Source organism: Peromyscus eremicus, chromosome 6 (assembly GCF_949786415.1).
Source record: "Peromyscus eremicus chromosome 6, PerEre_H2_v1, whole genome shotgun sequence".
Classification (NCBI taxonomy): domain Eukaryota; kingdom Metazoa; phylum Chordata; class Mammalia; order Rodentia; family Cricetidae; genus Peromyscus; species Peromyscus eremicus.
In genome coordinates, this window is record NC_081421.1 from 83177050 (window position 1) to 83204928 (window position 27879).

The 27879-nt window shown below is 37.3% G+C and overlaps 1 protein-coding gene across 1 annotated transcript in view; it reads right to left on the reverse strand.

The window, feature by feature from the left end:
* Positions 1–24307, reverse strand: part of Ntng1 (netrin G1) — a 344033-nt gene extending 319726 nt beyond the window's left edge. The window contains exon 1 of the mRNA XM_059266124.1: positions 23958–24307. Coding sequence (XP_059122107.1) covers positions 23958–24203 — 246 coding nt within the window. The 5' untranslated portion in view covers positions 24204–24307. The remainder of the gene's footprint in view (positions 1–23957) is intronic.
* Positions 24308–27879: the final 3572 nt, after the last annotated feature.

The window sequence follows — 27879 nt, forward strand, 5'->3', positions numbered from 1 at the left end:
GAACACAAATGCCAACATCTTACAGTTGATGAAAACAAGCAAAGAGCAGAATGCTTGGCATGTGCAATCGAGTGGACATACCATGTACTCTAACTCAAATGGGAAAATGGATGTTAATATTTCATTCTAAAGGAAGATAGATCTGTCAATTGTCCCCCGCCCCTCCCCCAAAACAACAACAACAAATAACATCGAAAACAAAACTACAGACTGTGGTTAGAACTATCTCTATATGTCAGTATAAACGTGAGATTAGAAAATTGGTGATGACAATGACTGGTATATGATTAACAATTGTCACTTCAGTTTCAAGGCGTACTGCGAGTTCTTAGTGAGTGGATGAGCAGTTCTGCCTCCAAGGGGCAGGAAATTGGAGTTTAGAGCAATAAACAGGGCACCTGCTTTGAGAATGGCTTCAGTGGCAGAATCCCTGCAGTTCACTTGGCACAGGGCAGCCAGGAAGCCTGTTAAGCCCCTGCTGGGGCACACAATGGCAGACCATTGCCACCTAGGGGACCAAAAAAGGAACCCACTGTTTTTAACCTGAATCCCAAGTCTGATGCCTCTCTTTCTCAGTACCTTCTGTCACTGGCTTCCAAAAATGCAGCAAGGGTAGAGAGAAGAACAAAAGCTGTTTGCTGGGAGGTGCAGACTCCAAACTATATGTGTATGTATGCATATATGTCAAAAGCACACACACACACACACACACACACACACACACACACACATATATATATATATGTATATGTATATATAGAAAGAGAGAGGGAAAGAAAACTATTGTGCATTTGCAAACATCAAGAACTCAGGCACTAGTATATTAAAGCAATAAAGACACACAGTGTTATTTTATATTGGTTCAAAATATAAAAGAAATGATCTAAAATATATATCTCATATTGACTAAATATAATCAGACTAGATGATCCAGTTTCACACTACACTAAGGGCCAGGTTCATTACTGGGACATTTTGTCCTATGAACACAGTTTGAATCACTAGTATCTGTGAGCTATGAGCAAAGAGATGGTCACCATTTTAAGACACAGAAAATGTGTTGCCATGATCTCCCATTCGTATTAAAGAGTTTTAAAGCAGAAAATTGAAGTTGGAGAATATTCTTCGATATGAAAAATGGCTGACTATATTTAAGTATCAGGCCAGCAGTGATAAATATAAATTATAATGTGTTTTCAGAACCTGACCCATAGCAGCTGCTGTTAAAACATTTAAATAAAACCAAATAATTTATTCGATTATTTAATTTCCAAATGTTTTAAACAATCAGCATCAATAATTATGCTCAGTTTTCATCTGCTTATTAATCTTACTGGTAATGAATTTGGCATTTAAATAATTTTTATCAGTGTCACCAGTAATAATATTTTCCTTATTATTAGTTGATTTATGATTTACAAAGACAGTTAATCAATTTTGAACCTTGTTCCTTAAACTTACTAAATCATCATATATAAGATGATTAAAGAAATTAAATTATTAAATAAATATTGAGCCGGGCGGTGGTGGCACATGCCTTTAATCCCAGCACTCGGGAGGCAGAGCCAGGTGGATCTCTGTGAGTTCGAGGCCAGCCTGGGCTACCAAGTGAGTCCCAGGAAAGGCGCAAAGCTACACAGAGAAACCCTGTCTCGAAAAACCAAAAAAAATAATAAAATAAAATAAATAAATAAAAATAAAAATAAATAAATAAATATTGAGTAGATACTGAAGTTTCTCTCTTGCTTGCCTAACAGGACAAGGATGTAACACAAGACAAAAAGAAGTGTCTCAGTTATCTTTCTTAAACTTCAATCTTGTTTTATCTCACTTCATTTCTTTAAAGTCTAAAGGGTAATTTAAGCAAGAATCCTAAATAGTTAATTGAATGGGAAAAATGGCTCAGTCAGCAAAGTGCTTTCTTTCCAAGCATGGGGATCCACTTTTAGAAGTCCAGGACTCGTGTAAAAATTAGGGGACGATGGCATATGCCTGTAATCTTAACACTAGTGAGGCAGAGACAAGAGGATCTCTGGGGCTTGCTGGCCAGTTAATCTAGCTGCCTTGGTGAACTCGAGGTTTGTTAAGAGACCCTGTTGGAGAAATTGAGGAAGATGCCTGATGTTGATTCCTAGCCTATACACACCAAAACACATCCATGAACACACACACACACACACACAGAGGAGAAAAAAGAAGCATAGTTAACCTATTTTGAAAATAGTTATTTTAGTATTCCTACAAACAGATGTGATGGTCTATTTGATGCATCAGCTCTTCCAGGCCACCACTTATTTATTTAAACACAAATCTAGGGATGTCTGTGATAGCATCATGTAAAAATGACTAAAGTCACTTGTCTGATGACTTTAAGTAACTGACATTATTTCAGGTTATGCAATGTTTGGTTCATTTAAAGACTTAAGAGCAAAACTGAAGCTTCCATGAGTAGGGGGATATTCCAGCCATGGATAGCAACTTTGAACCATCACATCTACCCTTTCTGACAGCCTGTCATCAAATGTGGACCAGTCTAGTCAGCCCACAATATTATAAGCTGATTACTTGCAAAGAATCTCTCTCTCTCTCTCTCTCTCTCTCTCTCTCTCTCTCTGTGTGTGTGTGTGTGTGTGTGTGTGTGTGTGTGTGTGTGTGTGTGTGTAAAAAACTAGTTCTGCTTCTCTGGTTGCAGAGAAAATAATCAGTTGAATGCATGAGGGGTTATCAGAGAATATAGAAAGCAGAAATGTATTTCTTGGATTAAAATATACACCATAGCATTTTAAATTTCATTATTGACTGTTCATTTACTTTCTTATGAGTACCTATAAAATGGAGATTTTCTAGATAGAGCAAAAGCATTAATTAATCCTGTGGAGACCTTCATTATTAAAGGGTCTCTACTCCTGTATAAAGAATAAGGAGAGTGGAACCCATGAAGAAGAAACTCTAGGCCAGGTGAAAAGGAGGCACCAAAAAAGCTTCATTTTTGCTGTTAAACTCTATTAGGCTCTCTTCATTTTCTCTAGAACAAATACTATCCCAGTCAGAAACAGTATTTCTCCATCCAAATGTCATTAGAGTCCTGCTCATTATAATCTTGCCTTCACTCAAGAGTTCAAACTTGACCAGAATGTGCACCTCATAGGATTTCATTATGAAAAGGACAGCTTACATCATATCTCAAGAGGCTCTACAGTGACCTTCCATCCTTTGTAAAGTCTACAAACTCAAGCAAGCAGAATTTCGATGAAATGACTGGTTTTATTTTTATCATTCCAATAAATGTATATACAAATGTGGCTTATGAAAGAGAAAGGAAGAAAAAGCTAGTCTACATATGAAGTTGATCTCTACACATTTCAGCCTATCAAAAGCAAGCATGGTATATAATTTAATTTGGTCACCAATTCAATCAAATTTTCAAATTCCCAGGAGATCTCCAAATAGAATCAATAATTTCCAGGTGTCTCTCTAGATTCTGTTGCTTTATTGTTTCTATAAGTCAGTCTTCTATGGCTGAGAAACAGATAAATACATTCTGAGCAGAAAAGAAAAACGAGATAAACAGCCATGGGGTCATTGATATCATCACATATATGAAAACACTATAAAATGATCTTGCCCTCCAGTTCATCCAGGAGGCACCTCAAATTATAATTATGTAAGAACTGATTCTGCCTGTAAGATATGCTGAGGCAACGGTGGCACAAAACTGGTGGGAATAATCAACTAATATATGATGTTGAGCATAAAAAACAACTGATCCACTACCGGGTTTATTTTGTTGTTATTAAATGTCTCCTCAAAGTAGATGCAATCCTATTTTCAAGGAGATGAGTGGAGAGACTCACGAGCAGAAATAGAAGCATGTCATCAGTCATAAGATACTGGAAATTTCTACTTAGAGAAAAATACTACTGCCTCGCATATTAAAAAGAAATTGGATTTACCTATCAGAAAATAATCTTATGGATGTAATATCTTATTATATAGGTTAATAACTATTTAATTATAAACATGGATTTGCAGATTCCTGACATTATTTTTTATTTGAATCTTGGGCTAAGGTCTGTTCTTGCCTGGGTTATTATAAAATGAATTGAGGATGTTGCCAGTGACATCCTATGTGCACAATAAAAAGAGTGGGGATGAAAGGGTGCTTAGTAGAGTCACGTTTGAGAATTGCCTTGTTCATTTCAGAGTGTGGCTGCTTGAGTCATCTCCTGGTTGCACAGTAAAGTTCCCATTAGTTATACTGTAAAATTACACAGCACTTTACCTCTAGAGATCTCAAAGTTCTTTTCTGGTTTCCATTTGTCAATAGCCCAATGCTTCTGATCCTGTGGTACCCAGAGGAGTCTGTTCTAGCATTATTTCTGTAGAAGCCTTTCATAAGCTTTATGACAACCCAAGGTAAGAAGCATCGATAATGACTGCAGTGTTCTTTTGCCAAGTGCTTTCTTAGCTAACAAGCAACATGTACATGAAAAGAACAAAGAATGACTTTGCAGGAAATTGCAAACTCAGTGGTAACATATTTACATCCTTCTGAAATCTACACAAGCTTTCATTCAAAGGCTAAGTTAATCATGCTGGGAGGGCACTTGGTGCCTGTTACAATACACTCAATAAAGGTTAAGTATAAACTAAAGTACATATGGTAATCCAACAACACTTTTTATTAGTTATTGTGACTTAGAACAAATCGTTTATCTTCTCAACTCTTGGTTTTTCTATTTTTTAAAAAATAGGGTATTTTTCACCTCTATATGGTAGGTTTAATGAGTCAAGATTCATGAAAGCATTTTAAAATTGTGTTTATTCAAATACAAATTATTATTTTAAAAATATCACCTTTAGCTTTAGAACTTAATAATGCAAAGGATGATAACAATTAATCATATATTTTCCTAGCTATTTAATAAAATAGGTAAAAGTAATATTGATGTCCTATAAGTTATGGTTAGATTCTTCTGGAGTAAAGTTTTTAGTGATAGTCCATTATTGAAGGCAGACTCAGAGTTAGGAAGTTCCAGTTTTGAATAGTGTCCTAGGTACTTTCATCTTGCTATGATGAACATTCACTGAAATCGAGCTGGAGAGTAAAGGGTATATTTTAGCTTACAGGTTACAGTCCATAATCAAGGGAAACAGAGTCAGGAACTCAAGACAGGAACCTGGAGGCAGTGCAGAGGAGACCACAAAGGACAGTAACTTACTAGCTTACCCAGCTACTTTTCTTATACAGCTCAGGCATGCGTGCCCTGGGATGGCACTATCTACAGTGGGATGTTCCCTCCTGTATCAGTCAGCAATCAAGAAAATGCCTCCAAAACCACACCCACAGGCTAGCTGGTGAGGCAATGCCTCAACTACGATTCTCTTTTCCTAGGTATGTCTAGGTTTGTGTCCAGTTGACAAAACCTAATCAGTACAAATACAATGGGGCAAATCAAGGGGAAAGGCTTTTGGGTAATTTTATTAGAAAACAATAGAAAAACCAACAATCCTATATCATTTCATTACGCGTCACTGTTCTGGGAGAAAGAGGGAAAGGAGGCTAGGGTTATAGAGGACACTCTGCCAGAGGTGGTGGATCTAGGTGAGATCAGCTTGTTTATATCTTAATTCTGTTGCTTGCTTTAACTATGTTAACTCTTCTTATTTCTAAGTACTGGGCACTTACACCCATTGCATTTAATGACAGTACCGGTGACTTTGATATTTGCTCACTTATTTGTGCATTGTTATATAACCATAATTATGTAAATCTCATCTCTGCAGCAAAATTTTTGGTAGACAAAGGCTTGGTCAAACCAAGGATTTGTTATGTATTAAGAATGGTTATTGGCACCAGGAACCCAATAATACCATTGCCCGGGGTGGGGGTGGGGGGTTTGGACCTGCCTCTGCTGAATGTACCAGGCTCTGCTGACTCCCCATGAGAGAGGATTTGCCTTGTTGGAAGAGGGGATGGGGGTGGGCTGAGAGGGGAAGGCTGTGGGGGGGGGAAGTAGGAGGAGGGAGGAGAGGGGGATCTGTGATTGGTATGTAAAATGAATAAAAAATTCCTTAATAAAAATATAAATAAATAAATAAATAAATAAGAGAAAAAATAAAACCGTCAAATCTTCCTGCTTACAGTTGAAAATGTACTTAAAAGTAGGTGTGCTTTCTTGGAATATATTCCCTACAGTGAAAAGCTTTTCAGCAGGAAATGGCAGATTTGGAGAACCTGCCTATCATCCAGCTCAGGTGTTCTCCCTTGGTGTGTGTTTAGGGATTTGTGTCCTTTCAGTGTTCTGAACATAACATTTTTTTTTTCTATCACAGTGTCAAAGCGTGTGGAACATTCCAGTCTAGACATTATTAACTCCCCCAGACCTATTCCTATCTTCATGTCATTGAACACAGCACCTGAGGTGTTCAGACGTTTGTATGTTTTCTGTCTTTCTTAAGCTGTCGGAGGAAAAAAAGCAAAGTACTACCTCACAGTGCATGAAGGACCAAGATTTAGAATAATTAACATTCAAATCTCATCCAAATTAAATAAAAGATAATTTAAAAAAAAAAAGAATGGCTATTTGGAGGAATTTTGCATTTCAACATTAATTATTCAATCACTTGTCACAGAACAATCAAGCAAAAGAAGCATAAAATGTATAGTTACTTTGCCCAAAGCTAGAAGCTAGGCTATGTAACTGTGGACTAGGTAGAATCTTTCTATTTTCTGTAATAAACCTGTAGCTTGTGGTTCCTGAATTCAAGAATAAGAATATAACGCAGTTAGCTTCCACCGTCAACTCTACAGAATTATCTGAGGAAATTTCACTTGAGGAACTAAGTCAGACTGGCTAGTGGACATGTCTATGGAGCGTTTCCTTGAGTATTAATTGTTGTAGGATGGCCCAGCCTGCTGAAAGCAGTGCCATCCCTAGGCAGGTGGACCTGGATTATACAAGAAAGGTCGCGGAATGTGAGCCAGGGAGCAAGCCAGCAAGCAGTATGTTCGTCTCTGTGGTTTTTTTTTCTTTTCTTTTCTTTTTTTTTCTTTTTCTTTTTTTTTTTTTTTTTTTGTTGTTGTTGTTCAAGCTTCCTGCCCTAGCTTCCTTTGATAGTGGAAGGTAAGATGAAATAAATCCTTTCCTCCATGAGTTGCTTTGGGTCATGATATTTGTTACAGCAACAAAGATCAAACTCAAACATAATTTAAAAGCTCAGTGCCATGTAGAATTTACCTCTTTTCAAGCTGTTGGTCAGTGAGGTACCAAACACCAGTCCCCAAAAACGTTATAGGCTATTGTTATTGTTCTTTGTTACCCCTCTTCCAAAGTTTGATTGTAAGGCCCTGTTGCTGAACACGTCACACACCTGAGTCATAGGTCATAAAAGAAAAATACCAAACTTGTACCAACCAAAGATTTCCATCCCTACTGGCTAGAATTCATAGAGCTAGAAGGTTCTATGTAAGTTATGGTAGAGTAGTCATCACCAATCTTATCCAGCTGTAAACTCTGCAGTCTATAATAATAACTGATCTGATAAGATATGGTTACTGGTATAATAACGGCATGGATGTTATAGAAGTAAGCAACCATTTTGTTATTGCATTTAAAGCTTATACTACATAATGTAAACCATGCTTGGTACCATTAATCAGGCCAAAACTCATGGCTTGCTAGGTAATAGGCCTTAGGATAGAACCTATTATTATTACTCTGTTAAATGGACCTAGCAATAAACTGCCCCTAGACTTTTTATCTTTCTATCCATAGATTTGTGCATCTTTCAACCCTCATGGGAGAAACTGATTTATGCAGTAGGTGGTGATTAATACAGAGACCTACTGTGAGTCAGCATGCAGGAAACAAGAGGCTGTGGGTGCTCAATTTAACTGGGACATCTATATTACAAACCCTTCCCATAAGGCTCAGTAATCCTTGCAGAAAAGGGGTCACAGAGATTGTAAGAGCCAGAAGGGATAGATGTCTGAAGCAAAGAAATACTTGCCAGATATGATCGCACAGTTATACACATGAACTCACAGTGACTTGCACAAGATCAAACTAACCTAAATACTAATATGAACAAGAGAGGGTTTTATGAAGTCCCATCCCTTTCTATAGGCAGTTGATGGCTGCTGGGGAAGGGAGAGTTAGCTTTCTTTAGGGATACAGGCCAGGAGGAGCTATTCATGCTCCTGTAAGTGACTCCACACCCATGGACGATGCTAAACGGACTTAGAGGGTGAAGGAGGATGGTGTTGGATGGGAAAAGTAGGAAGCATAGGGAAATAATTGGACAGGAGAAAATAGGTGGCGTATAAGGAGTAGATTTGATGCAAACACGTATGCACCTGTGGCTATTAAGCAGAATATTTTCAAAGGAACATACAAATTTCAGTAACCTAACTTTATGTACCATTTCCCCATATTTTATATAGTGTTCTGCAGTTTAGATAGTTTCTTCATTTACATTATGGTGGATAACAATTAATAGATAATAAAGTGGGAGATTATGTCAAGCCTGAGAAATGATACTACTGCATTTATATACTGGAAAACCTGAGGATGGTAGAGCATGATTTGATAAATTGATGGATGGCAAGGTCATAACATTTGTTCTTGTTAAGATAGATGCAGAAAGGGAATTTTTTTTTTTGGGGGGGGGTTTGAGACAGGGTTTCTCTGTGGTGTTTTGGTGCCTGTCCTGGATCTCACTCTGTAGACCAGGCTGGCTTCGAACTCACAGAGATCTGCCTGGCTCTGCCTCCCGAGTGCTGGGATTAAAGGCGTGAGCCACCACCGCCCGTTGGAAAATAATTTTTAAAATAAAGTAAGAGACAAGTCTTTGCAGCTTCCTTGAACTGGAACATTCTGTGGTGTCTTCCATCTTTGGAAACACTAGCCTTTCCTCAAGGCCCAGCTCAGAGTTCTTCTTGGTGAATCTGTCGTTGTTCCCCTAAAGTTTGCAGCCGACGCAGCTTTCTGGGCTCCGACAGCACTGTGGCTCCTTTCCTCATCTTTCTAAATACTTCCTTTACTGAGGTTCTTGAAGGTAGGGCCCAGCCTCTCATCACCATCTCCCATCATGTCCAGCACAGAGCTCCACAGAACAAAAAATTTCATAAGTACATGCAGAACTGGACTAACCTGTGGTGGGAACACCATCAAGTAAAAGAAGAGGCAATTAAGGGGGAAGTGTAAGTACATCCACCAGCATTCTGTTAGCATAATGATATACCTCAGCGCGTCATAATGAAGAAAATAAGTTTTATTTAACCCCATTAATCAAAATCCCACAAGAAAACACTTCATTGCTTACAAAGGCAAGGCCATAAGGATCTTGAAGACTTCCTTACATTCCCTGCCCCTTGAAAGTCCACACCATCTTCCAATATTGTCACAGTATGGAACAAATGTCCAACATGTGAATGATTGGGAACATCCACACTATGTCTAAACTAGGACATAACACACACACACACACACACACACACACACACACACACACACACACACTGTTCCTGAGTCCCCTTCTGTGACAGTATTTTTGAGTCTTTATATTAAAAATGATAACAAGATAACAGGGAATAATTCAAGTGAAAATAAAAGAATAAAACTTGGTGGAGCAGAAGTTTTGGGAAGCAAGCTGGTAGGATTCTTTATTTCATAGTCATGTATTAATGGCCACCTATGTCCCAGACACTATATTAATTTCTAGGAACACAACAGAGAAAAGAATCCATTATTATTGTCCTCATGGACATTATAATATGCTGTGGGAGGCAGACTAGAAACAAAAAATTACAAAATGAGGTGGTGGTGGATGCATTACTAAGGAAAACTGCTTACTACAAGAGGGAAGTTTCGTCAATAAGAAACTTGCTATTAAATTGCTGGGAAAGTATAGTTCACAAAGGAACAGAAGATAGTGGATATATTTCTACTCCTGAGAGCAAAGCTATTTTATTGTGGAAATTTCAATTATAAAACTGTACATGCTAATAGCTTTAAGAATAAAAAGTGAAAAAATCAAAAGCACTTCTGAGCAAATTTAGCATTTGACAACATGCAGACCTCCCTGAAGGTGAATAGTCTCTCCTTAGTGAATAGTGTTCCTTGGTGTTACGTTATATACTCCCCTAGGCATTTCAATTTCTCCTCTATCATTGTATCTCTAGCTCAATACATTGGTCATAGCAGGTGTTCGGTGCAGAAAATTATGAACACTTATTACTTGACACCCAATGTTGTAACAATAAAGTTTCTGTATAGCCTGCCAGAGAATTTTTTCCTTGTGTGATAGTCATTCCAAAAGACAGTGTAAGTCCCACTAAAGATATAGTCTTAACTGAGAAGTCTTCATAATACACAGGACCATTAAGCACAGTTGGATAGGTTTTGTCCAACCCAAGGCTATCCAGCTGAGCTGCAGGTGGGATCTGAGTTCTATACTATTTGCCTTTGAATCCATACTGCAAGGTACAGTTTTTAAGGAAACAGCATCTCTTCTCAATCCACATAGTCATCTTCATAGCACAACTTGGTGGTGTCTCTAACAGACTGCACTATGTTTAAATAAGAGGAACAATAAAAACAAATAAAATGGGGCTAAGTAGAATTTACAGAGACAAGGTTTCAATCAACAGTGTGTAATAGGGATGTCTGTAGAGATCTGTGGATGCTTTGGATAAAAGGGAGAAGATGAATAATATGGTATCCAAAAATAATCAATTTGAGATCAAGCATTTCCATCTACCATCTGGAATTTCTTGGACTTGCTAAGCTTCTGACTTCATCCCAAACTGCCATTAACAAAATGAGCTTTTATTTATTTGCACAGTAGTTTATTTTGATAGCGTTCTTGTATTTAGAAGTAGTGGTGTTTGTAGGCATGCTTAGTGCAGTTGCTAACACAAGAAACCATTATAATCTCAGTGCAAATGCCACTGCATCCATGAATGATTATTTTAATACTGTGTTATTTAGAATACATTTCATTTACTTTAAAACCACAGTTCTGAAATTATTCTGATTTTAAAACGCTGGCTTGGAGCCTGAACCTCATAAGCAGTTAGTTATTAAATGCCATTAGCAACATCAGGGAAAGCCAGGCAGTTTGTAGAAAGGGGAGCTACAGGAAAACACTCAGAAGACACCTCTGAAGCAGAATGGAGGGTCCGAATGACCTGAAACTTTGAGCAAAAGTAGTGGTCATTACAATGATAAAGACAATTACTATGCACTGAACATTTAAAGATTCTCAGACACGCTTACTAAACATGCAGCCATCTTACTCCTCAGAACAATAAATAAATAAATAAATAAATAAATAAATAAATAAATAAATAAATAAATGACTTCATTCAACTTTAATTTAAATCCTCATGGCTATTTTAATCCAAGTAAAGTATCCTTGAAGGCATGAATGCCCATTCTTGTGTTAGCTCCCCTATTTATGAAACCTATTTCTAAGGAATCAAAACTCAACAAGTGCAGAAAGGCAATTGGCTTTTCTTAGGTGAGCACAGTGAAAGATTAAAACAAAAACAAAACAATGCTTCTATCATACTTCCAATACCCTCTCCCCCTCCCGCCCAAAACAAACCAGAAAATATAAAAAATGCATGCTGGTCTACCTCCCTGTCAGGCTAAACGGAAACTTCCTGGCTGTGGTTTTAATTGAAAATAGAACCTTTCCCTTGCTGTCTAAATTTATTACAGTTACACATCACCCTCAGATTTTCATCTAGGAGGCAAGTCATTCCAGTGATGGATGAGGCAATGTTTGTATATCATCTTGCAAAGTAAGCAATGGGACTTCCAGTTAAAAAGCACTATAAAGCTATTGTTAGGCTCCAGTAATGAAGACAGTGGATATGAAAAAATAATTATGTATGGCTAACCACTAAACATGATTTAAAAACTGTAATTTAAAATTTAAATTAAAATTTAAAAATAAGAAATATATATAGGTCAGAGCAAGCACCTTTCTAGTCAGATGGTCAGATCCAAAGGTACACTCTTAAAATTTGTTTTCCTATATGAAGACTCAGTTAAAGTTTGCATGTGTTTGGGCTAGATGTTTAGGCCAAATATACCCTTCTTGCCTGTTGGATTGCCATTATGAATATTTATTAGTGATGCTCATACAACCTCCAAGTGATTTACTATTAAATAATTTAAACACATAAAGATCAATAGTCATGGTCCATATAGTTTTATCAAGAATTCTGAGTCAATTGTATATTCTGTGATAGTTCATAAACCCTGGCTATGAGTGCCCTCACAGCTAAGGAAATAAGAGAAACATAATTTCCTAAATATATTGACTGACATAATAAGAAGCAGCATATAAGTAATGAATGCAGAACAAAGCTTAGAATATTTTGTTAAGGAATATACAATATCACATCATACACATGTGATGAAAACACACATAGTCTCCAACCCAACACACTGGGCTCAGGGTATGCACTTTAGCAAAGTCAAAGAAAACTAAACTCTTTAATATGCACCACAAGACTGGTGAGGGTCTGTTTGTGAATGTGGGGTGGCTTGTAACAGATAGGGAGAAAGTAACTAAGAATTAAAAATGCAAATTTCTTAAACTCCTACTGAGAAGTATATTTGTAAAAAAAAAAGTTATAAATTTGTAAAATATATTTATTTATATACACACATGTATATGTACACTACACTTCTACAGTACTGTTAATGTTAATAATGAATATTACCACATTAATATGTTAATAATAAATGTTAATATGAACAAACTAGATTATATAGATACCATGAATAATTTAGAACATAATGTTGAATGACAAAAAGCAAATTACTTAATAAATTTTTAAAATATATTAAAACTATATATTGTTTTTAAATATATAAACTCTGTACAAAAAGCATAAAATCAGCTGGGCAGTGGTGGCACATACATTTAATTCAAGCACTTGTGAAACAGAGGCAGGTGGATCTCTGTAAGTTTGGGGCCAGCCTGGTCTACATAGTGAGTTCCAGGCCAGCCAAGACTACACAAAGAAACCCTGCCTCAAAAAAAAACAAAGCAAACAAACAAAATACAAAAACCAAAACAAAAAGTATAAAATCATGGATTTTTAAAGCAAGACATGGGTTTTCTCTGGATGGAGGAGGGAAGGAATGGATCAAGGTTAGGGGCCAAGACCTTAATTCTAACATTTCTATATTTTTAATCCAAAAAAAAAAAAAAACAAAAAAAAACAGAGAACATGTCATCAATGCTAATTCTAAGTGGTGTGTAGACATACATTGATTACATTGCTTAGGTATTTTTAATTTAAAAATAAAATGTTCATGATTTTTTTCTTTATTAAGAAATTTCTTATTCAATCCCCTCCTCCGAAAAGGTAAGTACTCCCGTGGAGGGGAGGGGGAACAACAAAACCTGGTACATTCAGTAGAGGCATGTCCAAGTCGCTCCCCCTACATCAAGGCTGTGCAAAGTGTTCCACCATAGGTAATAGGCTTCAAAAAGCCAGCTCATGCACCGGGGATGGATCCTGATCCTATCGCCAGGGGGCCCCTTAAGCAGGTCAAGCTACACAACTGTCTTGCTTATGCAGAGGGCCTAGTCCAGTCCTGTGAAGGCTCCACAGCTGTTGGTCTAAAGTTCATGAGTTCCCACTAGCTTGGTTTGGTTATCTCTGTAGGTTTCAAGTACCTTCAAATTTTAACAGCTTGCAGCACAGCCAATTCTGTCCCAGCGAGCAGGTGTATATGGAATAATAATCTTAGATATGGTTAAATTACCAAACCTATGTTTTAAGTTACTTCATTCCCTCCACAAATGTTTATTGAAGCCACCATGGACATACATTCCTGTCCGTAGGAATGTGTATACTGGAAGGGAAAAATATGTGAACAAGTTGGTCAATACATGACATAGTAAGCAGTAGATCACCATCGCTGGACTAACATCAGTCAGAAGGGAAAAAATAAAGGATAGCCCCTAATGATATGACTCTTCTGATTGACTGTGCTGTCCTCACTAGTAAATGTTTTTAATCATATCCTGCAAGAAATATAATGAAACACACACACACACACACACACACACACACACACACAGCAACAGGTAAGGATGAGAAGAATATTAGATATGAGCATCAGACAGACTCCTTCAAGAGGCTTCTTAAAGAAGTGACTTGAATTAATGGTGAGAACCAGCTACAGGAAGCTGCTTAGAATGCAGAACCCCTGAATACACCTTATCTCGAGAGATCATGAAAACCGAGCAGGCACCGACCTGATTGGTTCTAGGATGAAAGAATATTCTCTTTGGAGACCTGATGTTCTTGAACCACTTGGACTGAATAAGATCCCATGATGTAGTCTGGGGTGCAGGGTGTCCCCAGCTCCCACCCCCACCAGAGAGTCAGTGATAAACTGTTAGGAGGGACTCGAGAAAACAAGAGAAAACAACCTAGTGAGGAGGGAAGAGCACTGGAGAGGTCAAAGTCCTACGTGGTTATGCAGAGCCTTTCAGGCAGTAGGAAGAGGTTGGGTTTCATTTTGAATGAACACAGTGTTACAGGATAAAATTGAATAAGGAAAAGATGAAAGGAATCAAGTTTTTAAAGTTGCAGTCATCCCTCTAAATCCATGGGAACTAGTTCTAGAATTCCTTGTGGGTACCAGAATCTATGGATGTTTACATCCACTATATGAAATGTTGTAATGTTGCGTGTAGCTATTCACAGTTCTCTGCATATTTAAATCAGCTTTAGACTAGCTACCATGTGAATACTTTGTAGGCAGTTGCTCCACACTATTAAATATCTGTACATGTTTAGGACAAACAAGACCTTTGAAAAGGTTTTTTATTCCAACTTGGTTGAATACTTATATATACAACCTTCAGATATGAAGAGCCGAATATATATAAAAATACACATTTATATATTATATCACATACCACGGTATATTACAAAATGTATGTAATTTTGTTAATAGAACAAGAGTTGAAAAAAAAGGAGGCCAATTAAGAGATACTATAGAGCTCAGCTTAGAGAGCTGGTTGAGATCAGTTCCTGACACCAGGGATGTTGAAATATGGTCAGATTTACAACATATCATGAAGCTTTCACTAACAGGACTTGCTAGTATGTGTTATTACAGAGGAATTGAAGGGAATTTCTAGACTGTTTACTCTGAGCAATAGATAGATGAATATAAGCTGCCATTTACAGACATGGAACAAACGAGAGCAAAATCGATTTGGGAAGGAAAAAAAAAAACAAGACTGCTATAATAAACCTGTTAGATTTTAAATAGTAGACATCCAAATAGAGAAACCATGTAGGCAGTCTGCTCTAGGACACCAGTTTTTATTGAGGCTGTAAAACAAACAGAAGCATCAGGCCAACTACTTTTCTCAACACCTCACCCACTATGATATGTTGTTGCTAACTAGTCAACAATTGCTGACTTATTATTCCAGAGTGAGACAGTGTGAGTACAGTATGTACTCAGCTCTCTGTGTTTCCTAACAGCCTATTTCCATTTTTATGAACACGTTAATGGGAAAGAAAGAAAGAATAGAAACAAACACTGTTGATTGGCTCCCTTACCCCTGAATGAAGACTCCCATCACATTATATGCATTTCCAACATTCTGTGCACTCTGTTTACAGAATCCAATTTTCTGAGTTTATTTCAGATAAAAGGCTTTCTAAATAACAAAATCATAGCATTGTAACTCACAGTCCACATCACAAATATAATTTTTAAAATGGTGTTCACCATGGTTTTCTTGAATATACTACAAATAAAATTAAGAGGGAATAGAATAGTTTAAGAGAAGGACATGGGTGTCAGCATGCCTGCATTTATTGCATTCCCACTCCCTAGATGGAAAAATTACTTAGCCTCATGCTTCAATTACTTTACCTGGTACACAAGGGTAATGATAGGATTAAAGATTATAGGAGCAAACCATCTCAAGTGTTTAATACAAAGCAGGGCACCAATAAGTTCTTTATCAAATCAGTATCAGCTACAAGTCAAATCTGTGAAGTGTAGTACAAACTCAGTTCAAAAGCATGCAGTAAGCTCTACTGTACATGTTATACTGCATCAGCCATTTAAAAAGCACCAAGCCCTATGATGGCTAAACACAGCATTACTGTGATCCAGATAATATTCATATTAATGGAAACACTCCCTAACACCTCATTTAAGAGAATCTGCCAAAACTTTAGAATAATAATCCATCTGGCACAGTCTTTGCATACATAAACACCTTGGATTAACATATCGGCCATGAGCTCATTTTCTCTATATTATGACATGTATAGATATCAACTGTATTCTTTTCTACTCAGAGACTTCAAATGGTCCATAATTTATCAAGCAGTTCACAACTTTTGAATTCACTTCCAAAAGAATGAGGAACATTACTGTAAACTTCATGTGACCTACAGACCTCAGCTCTCCATGTCAGTCAGACAACTTTTAGTTTTACACATCCCACATTCATGTCATCTGGCACCTATACACACACTAAAATATCTTTCTTTGAAATACAGAATTCGTTCTCTAGGATGGTCTTCTATCTTCTCAGCTGGCTTCACATCTCTCACACTTGTTCAGTTTTTTTCAATCTACGTATTAATTCCTCCCTCATACAAATCAACACAGAAGAACCACAGCAAAACTGAAATACAAGATTAATTTCTAGGACATGCTTGGAAGTGTATTTGATTTCTCCATTTTATCATTTCCAAAAGGAACAAGATCAACAGCAAAGGAACAAAAAGTTACACATGGTGGTGGAAAATCATTGGCAGACATGACCTGATGATAATGTCAGCACCTGGACCTCTCCACGGACATCGACCTTCTGGAACAAAAGGGCTCTTTCTTTGTACTGGAGCAATACCCAGCTCAACTCTTCATTTAATATTTTAGAAGTCAGCTTCAAGGTAGGTCAAAGAGTGAAAACCAATTCTTGTTTCTTTCTCAGCTCACACCTTAATTTCCATGGAACAGATACTATGTGAATCTATCTCTTCCCAGCATGATGAGAAGAAACTGACCACCCGCCAATCTCAGTAACTTGTTTTCAAACATGATGCTTATAAAACAACTTTCAGCGTTTTTTCCAAATGTAAGAAAAGGAATTCTGAAAACTTAAAAAGAAAAATGTCACTTTAAACAAAAATCTGTATTCCCATTGGTCTGGCAAATTAAAACCTAAGCAAATCTCACAACAACAGCTTTATACAAAGAATATGTTATTGTTTGCAATTGTTTTCAACAACACAGATTCTAAGAGAAAATAAACTTTCTGCTTAAGGAAAATATCAACCTTGGGAAGTTTTTACATCATGAACAGAGGAGACACAGATGTGGACTCTCTGAAGGATCTTTGGTAGACCAGGACTGTGGAAGCCTACCATCAACATCCAGGGCAGAAATTCAGGGTGTTTACAGGCTGAAAGGCTTGGGAAAATCCCTGAAGTGAGCTCTTGCCTTTAGGCAAAAAGGACACTCACTCTTGGAACTGATTAACAAAACAGAAGTTTGTGTGGAAAGGCTCACATTTACATATATATGCATACACACACATATATTTCCTTTTAAATTGGTGGCTTCTATAGAAAAAAGGTAGAATTACAAGCAACAAAACTACTATAGTTAAAAATAAAGGCATGAAAATGGACAAGAAACTCAGGCATCAGCCTTCACAATAAGGAAATAAATGCAGTAGATGCATGATTAATAAAATTAAGTGCCACTTGCACTCCAAAATATGTCCTTATCTCAATGTGAAATTTTAAATATTCCAACCATAGCTGAAAGAGTGGAAGGAATTGGATAATTTGACCCTCATTTTCTTGGCTAATTGTATCTCCTCTTTTATCTGCTAAAGCCTTGTAATAAGAGAATTTAAGAACATTTTCAAATATTTATAAAGACCTGAATATGCTGATGATATTGAATACAGTCCTTAAATAACTTTCTGGTGGACAATTTAGCAACATTTGTCAAGTGTCTTCAGGTATAAGAACCAAACCAACTAAATGCCTATGTATGGAAGTATAAGTGAAAAAAATCCACAGAATAAAAATACTACACAAAGGTATATATAAAAAATATAATGTTGAGTTAAAATAAGGAATTTGCAATGGTATATACAATTTTTTTTTGTAAATGTTTAAATCCTTAAGCAAGTTCTGAAGACCAATACCACACATAATATGTGGTTCAGATTCAGGAAAAGAGATAGCATAGCACATGGAAAGGGTAAATCCTATATTGTAAAACTTCTGTTCTGGCTATGATATGGATAATGTATATTTACTGATCTAATATAAAATGTAGTTATCATTGTGGGTCTATTTAAACTTCAGACACACAGTAGATGTCACATAGTTTGTATTCAGCATTTTGTTTAGAAAGAGGGCTCCTGATTTGATTCTTGACCACGTATGCGAGGTCATCACTTCTATCCTTGAGGACATAAAAAGATGGCCCTTCCACTTGATTTCTCCTCAATAACACACACTTTCTTTCAACCCTGAAGTCTTGGTATGTGGGAGACAAGTCTTTTAAGTTAAATCATACTGTTCTGATGAGCACAGAAACAATAATTTTTCTAGGTAGGAAGATACACTATGGCAAAGATCTATAATAGCTATTAAAATCACATTCTAGAGACAACTACTTCCTTTGAGGAAAGTCTCTATGTACTGCTTGGTGTAATTCTCACCACTACCACTAGGGTCGCATGCGCTATTTATACTTCCTTACTCTGCACACAATGATCTGGAATAACAAGGGTGAAGCATTAACATAACAAAGAGCACTTATGCACCTAGAAAATACTAACAGAGTGCTGGCCAGACTGCTCAGTGGATCAGTGGGTAAAATCACTTGCTAAGTAAGCCTGAAGACCTTTTGTTTAGTCCTAGGGACCCATGGTGGAAGGAGAGACACAGCTCTCAAATGTTGTCCTCAGACCTCCACAAGTGTGCCCACATGTCCCCCCCAACCTATAATATTAATAATAATAAATAAATCCAATTTTTTCTGAAAAGGAAATGCAGCTACATAACAATAAATACCATGAGATTATGTTTATTTTGCGACCCTGGCCATAATTGTTGCCATCTCCTGATCATGACCTCCTCCATATCTGTAAACCATTTCCAGCTATATCAAACCAACGCAGCTTCAGCTCAACTGCAGAGTTCCTTTCTTATCCGGTTGCTACCCTTAAGCCTGACAGAGATACAGTAGGGACCTAATGAGAGGTACTGATAAACTGTACTTAGCCAGTTACAAGGCAGGTAGAGTACTTTAGATCTGGTACCCTAGAGAAAAAGGAGCTGTTTTGAGCTCCTCAAGAAGAGGCTCCTTGATGAAGGGATAAATCAGAAAGATTGATCTCCGTGGAACTTAATCATTTCAATGTAAATTAGTCATCTCTGAGAAATAAGCCTAAATAATGAACTAATAACAAAGAAGTGTTAATAATGAAAAAAACAAACAGAAGTTTTCTTAAAACTCCATTCTGCCCTAATTTAAGAGGCAAATCAGTTCAAATGAAAGATGTCACTGTGATTTAAACTCCATTCACTTATCAAATTATGATTCATGTGAAGAGAGTGCATTTTTTTAAAACTATTCAGTTATTGTATAAGTCAACGTCACTTCCAGTTTTTGGAAAATTGATATTAATCCCTTGTCACTGCAAAAAATATAATCGAGTTTATCAAATTAATTTCTCAAAGGCCACCTGATAGCCACCAGATGAGAACCCAGGACTCTGTCAAATCAGAGCTATGAGCTAAATGTAGTCCTGAAGACTCTGCATTGCCAACTACCTGCCCCACAGGTTCCTTTGAAATCACAAAATGTAAAAGTTTCGTATTACTTTTATAAATTTTATTTGACTCATGTCCTATCCACAATGCTTACAATAACTATTTTCTTCTTAATAGAAACCACACAATATGGAATCATCATTAACAGACGTGGTAAGGTCCTTGAGTAAATGCCTATTGAGAGCACAGGCACACATTAGTAAATTTCCTCAAGAAAATCCATTTCCATTTCAAGGTCTGACATTTTATTTAGAAAAATTATGCCCTTTCTTTTAATTATTCCAGTAAACATAATGAGGGTGTCGCTAAATACACCTCAGAGGACTTGATTTTCTCCATTTTTTAGTCATACGAGTGTATTTGTAATTAAAGGCATGCTGCATTAATGATGCTGGAAGTCTCCATGGTAAACATTTAATGTCCACCTCATAACATTATGCCAAAATTACATGCACAAAAGACTTTTTAATAATCTTTGTTTTCTCATTTCGTTTTGATTGGCTCTGAAATCCGTGGCAGCACTGGAGGGCTCCTATTTCCACAGCCATCAGCACTTCTGCCCCATAAATTGTACAAATGTACATGGCGCCTTTCGTCTGGAGGCTTCTTTTCCATGCTTCTGTTTAAGTTATACAGAAAATTGGCTGCAAGCTGGAGATAATTGCAGATAATTTTTCCATTTTTAAGCCACTGGGGTGTTGCCTGGGGGGCATGACAGCTCTGTTTATCTAAACACAAAGACCAAGCCACAGCTCTGTGTTCTCACTTGGCTTTACACACAGGATCAGATCATCCTATCTGCTCCTTATGCAAATTAAATCATTGTCACTAGATGACCTGTGTCTTCTGACAGAGGCATGCCACCTGAAGCTTGTATTATGGCTGAAAGAACAGGGTTGACACAAATAGGTTACTTCCGCTGTAAAAGCAAAAGCAGTCAATTCTGTGCCTTGCACATTTCTCCCCATTAACAAAAACAGTGCTTGTTTTTAGGCACTCTCAATTTGGAAAGGAGTATATTAAATTAAAAAGAAAACAAATAATTCACACACATACATATATGATATTCACACACATATATGCTCTATATTCATTTGTAGTCTCTATTACACTATCATAGACAGACACATTTTTTCCAATAAACTATTGTTCATAAGTGTTTATATAATTAATATATAACCATGTCAAATTACTTGACATAGAAAATTTGACATAGATAGGACATCCAGGTTAGCAAGCAGAGATCTATTATTAAATGGATTCATAAGCTGTTTTTTCCCCTTCAAATTCACTCTGCATTAAAATAAGTGCAATATTCATGGGTGGTCATGGGCATATACTGACAGAGAAAGTACAGAAGGCAGCACCCTGGATTTTCACTGCAATACCCATGAACTTCCACTTTATATTAACGACATTAACCCTGGGAATTACAGACTATTTCTATGGCTGAACGTATTCTCTGTGTTCAGAATCCCTGGAGTCATTACTAATAAGAGTGTTACGAGCCGAGGAGGCAAAGCCATTTTACAGTAAACATTTACATATAGGGGCTAAGTAGTGGTTGTGTCTATTTGGCAGCTCCTGTGATGTAATAGGCCATAACGACTCTGGAGGAGCTGGAATGGAAGCGAGTGTCAGGGAGCGGAGGACCCATAAGTCCCAGCATAAGTGACTTTATGGATTCCCATTAGACTGGGCTAAGGAGCTCCTGAGCAGACCTGATATGACAGCATCCCGAGATGCTTTTACAGCCTGTGTCAAGAACTCTTACACTGAGGCACTTTACAGAAAATCTACAACTACGGAAGGGAAGTCGGGCTGTATTGGGGCCATTATCATTGTCGTGGCATATGATATGCATACTAATAGTTCCAAAGTTCACATTTAAAGGGGATTATTAAATCTGCTATGCCAATCATATGCACATTAAGGAATACAAATTAATGACTGATAGGTAGCTCAGAAATCTCACACCCTGCCCAGTGACATGCTTAAGTCTACCAGCGCTTACCAAGGGCCTGCACTGCATTCCAGTGCAACCTGGGTGGGGTTTCCTGTGAACAGATATGTGTAACACAGGTGTACTTAGGGCCAACCTAGGAATTTTCTTTTAGTTGTCTTTTCTCATGGTACCTTTACCATCATTTAGCCACTGGCTTGATAGGAATTAACTTACTTAAGGACCTTAGACCATGTCCCTGTGAAAAGCTAGTCTGGAAGGTTGTGCAATGTATCCTTTCCCGCTTCTACTGGGAGAAGCAGGCGTGCTGAACATGGGAATTCTTTACATGTTGGGCAGGAAAGATGCTGAGCAAGTGTTCTCTGGCCAAAAGTGAGTTCAGGGAAACAACACACACACACAAATCCTACCTTGAACACATCCTACAGCACTTGTGTGAGTAGAAACCGGACCTTGGCAAAGGACATTAAGTACTTCACTTAGATCTGCAAATTATTAAGCAATTCCAAAAGAGGCACATTGTTCAGAGCATCACAGAAACCAACAGATAGGGCTAGAGTGCTCTTGATGAGAAAATCTGGCCAGAATGCAGGCTCATGGAGCTTGTATCACCTATACCCAAACAGTAATTTCATACCACATTTGCAACGAACTTTTAAACTTGACCTTTCATAAGAAATTACTACTAAAGACTTCATATAAGGCCGACAAATGTCCCTGCTCTTTCATAGATTTATTGGAGTTTTAGTGATACGTTTGAAAAAACTCCACTGGAAGCCTGTGGTTTCCAAAATGCAACTTCTTTTAGAAGTACATACCTGTTACCCAGAGAGACGGGCCCTCTCTTTGAAATATTTAGTCATTTAGGGCACTTTAGTCATAGTGACACCTAATAGCCAAGATCTTTTTCTCACTCTCCACAAAATCAGGTTTAGACTATAATTCAGAGCAGTCCCCAAAGGCGCTTCTGAAAAATGGCAAGCCCTTAGCTTTTAGGTGAAAACACTCTTTATTGCTCAAAATTGTTTCCTGCTACAAAACCTTTTCTATAGTGCTCCGCCTGAGACAATCTTATGTTAATTTAACTCACTGGGGACTGTGAGCAGATGCTACTTTGATTAATAGTTTCACTATCCTGAAAATGCCAGGCCAAGTTCAAGATAATAAAGTCAGGTAATATACTATTAAAATCTGCCACATGGTTATATCTGTTATGTGGATTAAAATGGGGTCACGGTTCTTATATCAAATAAAGACTGCCTATAATAATAAAAACCAGCAACATAAACCAAATGGACATACTGTCTTGATTCCTTACCACTTTAACTGACACTATATTAATATCCATCTCTTTAGTAACACTTTACAGGTGTATTTTCGGCTATGATTTTAGTTGGAAATGCAACATGTTCCTCCACTACTACCTTCCTCCAAGCAGATGTTCCACCTGGGATAGGTCTTAAATACACCCCAAGAATAGAGAATGTTATAACTCCTCTTATTGTTGTCTGAACTTACATGCCCCCAGGTCATTGTTTTCAGCAAATGTGTTTTCAGCATTTCAGCATCCACCCTCAAAATTTCCACAGAAATGTCATCCTTGGTAGTAAGGATATGCATGAGTTGGTACATAGGATCTCTGGAAAAGTCCCTCAAGAAAGCCTACTGTCCTTCCTTCTTCTTTTCTTCTTGCTGGTCCCTTATCTGATGAAACCCTATTACAGATCCTGTTGGGTAAAGGAAACAGGAGATCTCAACTAATCTTGATTTACTAACTGATTTTCACCATTAATGTAACCCAGCTGACTTAATGCTCCAGTTTCTAAAATTTAGCCATCAATTAGGCTTTTTGATTTTTAATATATACACACTCCATCTGTTTCACTGAACCCTTTGGCTTGCCGGCAAGCAGGAAGTTCCCACACATCAATCACATCATATATCTTGTAATCCCAGACAGGACAAGCCTCCACTGAGAACGAAGCCAGCCTCTCAACACGCATCTGCCACCTGCAGATTTGCCTCTGCCAGACTGAGCCTTCACACTCCCCACACGGGTCTGCCTATGAGATTCAACACCATTTGTGTGAAATACTCTGCTCAAAAGCAGTGCCTCACCATTGCACAGAACGACTCAGGAGGGTCTCCACAGGTAATATCCGGAGGGTCCAGTTTCACCTTCAGATATTTTGTCATGTCCGTGGATTCCGGCTGGCAGGCCATATAATCCCAAACTTTCCCTTCTTCTGTGTAAATCTGAGTTTTACATACATCGTAATGTCCCCACACTAAAGGGTAGGGCTGCATCACAGAGGACACTGTAACCCACAGGGCATGAATCGACAGGAATCTTGACAAATACATCTCTAAAATCTTGGCAATCTTCGTGTCTTATTCGCAGTCAGTGTCTCCGTTACATATGCATGAGTATTGTGTGTGTGTGTGTGTGTGTGTGTGTGTGTGTGTGTGTGTGTCTTTATGTAGGTAGGTCTGTATATTTAAAAAAAAATATGCTGAAGTCTCAAAGCAGATTCCAAAACCAAATGTGATAGGTTGAAATACTGTGTGTGGTCAGGTACGTTGAGGACTTTGGTGGAAGCCTAGCGTGCTTCTGTGTTAGGCGTTAACAGCTTTCAGCCTTTTCTCCCCGTAGAACATATCTATTAGACTTTTGTGAAAGATGTCCAGGAGAAGGTCATAATTTAGCAAAGTGATGGCTCTCCCGTTGTACATCCGATAATCCTGAGTGATCCTCAGCGTTCAGGGTTCACTGGGGCTGCTCAGATGTGAAGACGGATCAGTATCTGAAGCACAAGGATGAGAGTCTATGGTCCTGTGTCTGTTTCCCAGCAATCATTTTCCTTTTTCTTCTGGTACCAACACCTTTTTGGAAACAATAAGAGTAAGAGTTATTGCCCTGGAATCAATACATTAGGAAATGTACGTTGACATTTCAGAGGCTCGGTGCGATATAAAGCAAATTGGTGTAATATGGATAAGCTTCAGTTAGATGACTTGCTAGGATGATTAGGGTACCTATCCACATTGGGGAGGATTTTGATATGGAAGATCTGACTCTTCCATAAGAAAGGTAGATGAATATGTTCTGGGAGAGTTAACAGGTTTTTGCTTCAAAAATTTTATTTCCATCTTAACTACTGAGAGCAAGCTTCTGGATTTAAACAGCTCTCATAGCTAGCTAAAAAATCTTCCAAGAGAACAATGGGGATAAAGAGAGCCTTTATAATAATGACAACTACTTATGCCTTTTTTCTTTTGGCAAAGAGACCCTAAAATTCTCTAAATTCCTTGCACATTTCTTAGCTTGTGTTAGGGGCAGGTGACTGAAAACTGGTCTTGTTGGCACAAGCCTGTCTCTGAATTTGCTCATTATACTGGAAGAATTTAACATCTTTTATTTAGTTGCATTTACTGAAAAAGATAATTAGGCTCTCTGAAAATACTCAGAAAATAGAACCAAAGGGGCAAATATTCCTTTCATAAGAATATTCTATTTTCTTACATCTTTTTATAGCTGTCACATCTGGATTTGCAGTTACTTTCTGTAACAGAAGAGAATTTGTCCCAAAGGTGGATATTATATGCTGCTTTAAAAGTGAAAGCTTCATAGTAAAACACCCAGTTTAAAATGCACATATAAAAATAGCTGAGGGTGAGCTAACAGGCCATGAAGCAGTATAATAGGGCACTAATTCGAAGAGAAAATAAAAATTTCCATTTCAATGTGCTTTGGGTAAACTGATATTACAGCCTATATAACTTATAAATGCAAGTCACTGGTAAGTTCCACTAGCAACTTTTCAACTATTCAAATATTAACAAATGTTAACATTTGAAACCCAGATGTGAAAGTATACTTTCTTAGTTATTTAGTTCATATTCCTAGTTCAAATTATTAAATACTTTTCAGTTTTAAAAGAACAACGACAAAAAAAAAACTATAGCCTTGGAAAATTCTATTATAGACTCTTCGATTCATATTAAACAGTTTAAATAAGGAAGTTCTATATCTTCAAGCAATCATATAAAGGGAATGCACTATATTTAAATAATGCACCATCTTAAAATGAACGAAGCCACAGAGACTATGAAATGCCAACAGATGGTTGAATTGTGTTTCCATAGCAAAGTAATTTATAATAATTGCTTTATGGATGCAAGTGCAATTTTCATTATATTCAATTCATAAAATGTTATCATACAGCTGCAATTTGTGATATTTTCTATTAGGAAAAGTGTTGAATATTTGAGTTCCCATGAAGCAATAATTAGCAATGTGTCTAAACATGTGTAAACTACAGATTTAAATTTGCTTCTTTGTGACTTTGACACTGTTCAGTGGCATGCATTTGGAAATCTTAAACTAAAAAGAATAGAAAAATAAAACATTACAGGAGTGTTGTAGCTACTCGAGCTTGTCTGATTTTTTTGTTTGTTTGTTTGTTTTTAGATTCATTAAGTTGGTATTTTCAGAAACACCCAACACATTGACGATTAATAATCTGAAAAGGCATTGAGATGAAAGAAATGTACATTTCCTAGACTAATTTTTCAACTATGTTTACTACATCCTTAAAAGGAAGCAGACACTTTGGAAAGTGAAGAAAAAGAGCATTAGAGGTGAGGTAGTATAAAATCAACCAGTTCCAAAATTATTAACATCACTTTTTTAGTTTCAAAACCCAGTAATTTATAATTCAGGAACAATATAATTTTAAAGACTTGGAACCAATGGCTTTGAGTTTGAATTGAGTGAATATTTGATTAATTTGTAATATTATTTTTAAAAGACCTTTTCAAGTATATAGACTTAAATGACCCTCGAGATTACTCTTCGTCCTTTTTAAGCAGTCCTGTTCCCTCAACCATCTATTCTTTGTTACTCTGTCTTTGTGCCTAGTTTACCTCCATGACCTCATCTGGTATATTTCTACACGAAAATGTGGGCACGAAGGAAATACATGTAACTGTCATCACGTCCTGACGACAGCACTTCCAATGCAGCGGCTTCTCATTAAAGTCTACCAGACTGTAATGATGGCCATTACACAGAATTATGGACTACATCATTGATCGGAGTTAGAGAATTGACAGGGAAAAATGCAGAGGGGTGCAAGATATTTGAATACGAGGCCGTTGCAGGACTGTGCGACAGACATTCTTGACAAGAGGCAGCCAATTATAGCTTAAATTTCTGGCACCTAACCAGTTGTGATTAATAGTTTTCCATTACATTACAGACATATTATTAATGTATTAAAAATGTCAAGCTTTGGCAAGCACTAATATGGTGTGGCTTAGTTGGTCTGCAGAATTTACATTTAATGAGCTCCCATTGACACGGAAAAAGGTATTGACCACAGTGTAATGCAAATCAGAGTACAGTCATAAGCTGTTCTTTAACATAATTATATTTCCCCTTCTAACTTTTAAGTCTGTAGCACCCTCTCTTTTAGACCCTTCATATCAAAGTTTCCTTCCTTCCCACTATCATACAGGCTATCAAATAAATCCTTCTACTTCATATTAGAAGAAATTAAATCTATGAACTTTAGTGACAAAGAGGCCTTATAAGAATCAGAAATTTGTTGTAAAAGTATAATTATGGGATTTTCAAAGAAAATTAATAGTATACAAAGAGAATATTATTTACACCACCGCCTCCAACACTTAATGCTGCTGTTTTCCAGCTGGCTTTCCTCTGAACCAGGTTAAAAATATCAATATCTTCTTAAAAGCTAGGCCATGACTGCAAATGGCTAGACAAACTGATTAGAGGATGGGCAGCCAATGACATATTTGGGGACTTAGTATCCTAAATGCATCCCTTCCTTCCGGCACATAACTGAACTAAATGCCAACTACTGTGAATTTGTCTTAAGGGTCTGGATCATCCAGGTAAGGGCAACTTCAGAAGAGCTCTGGGCAGTTCCAGGTCTGAATCTGCGCTTTCTCCACCTGGGAACTCAGAACAATCAAAGACTGCCATTATCATCTCTACCTATGAGCTGAAGTAGTA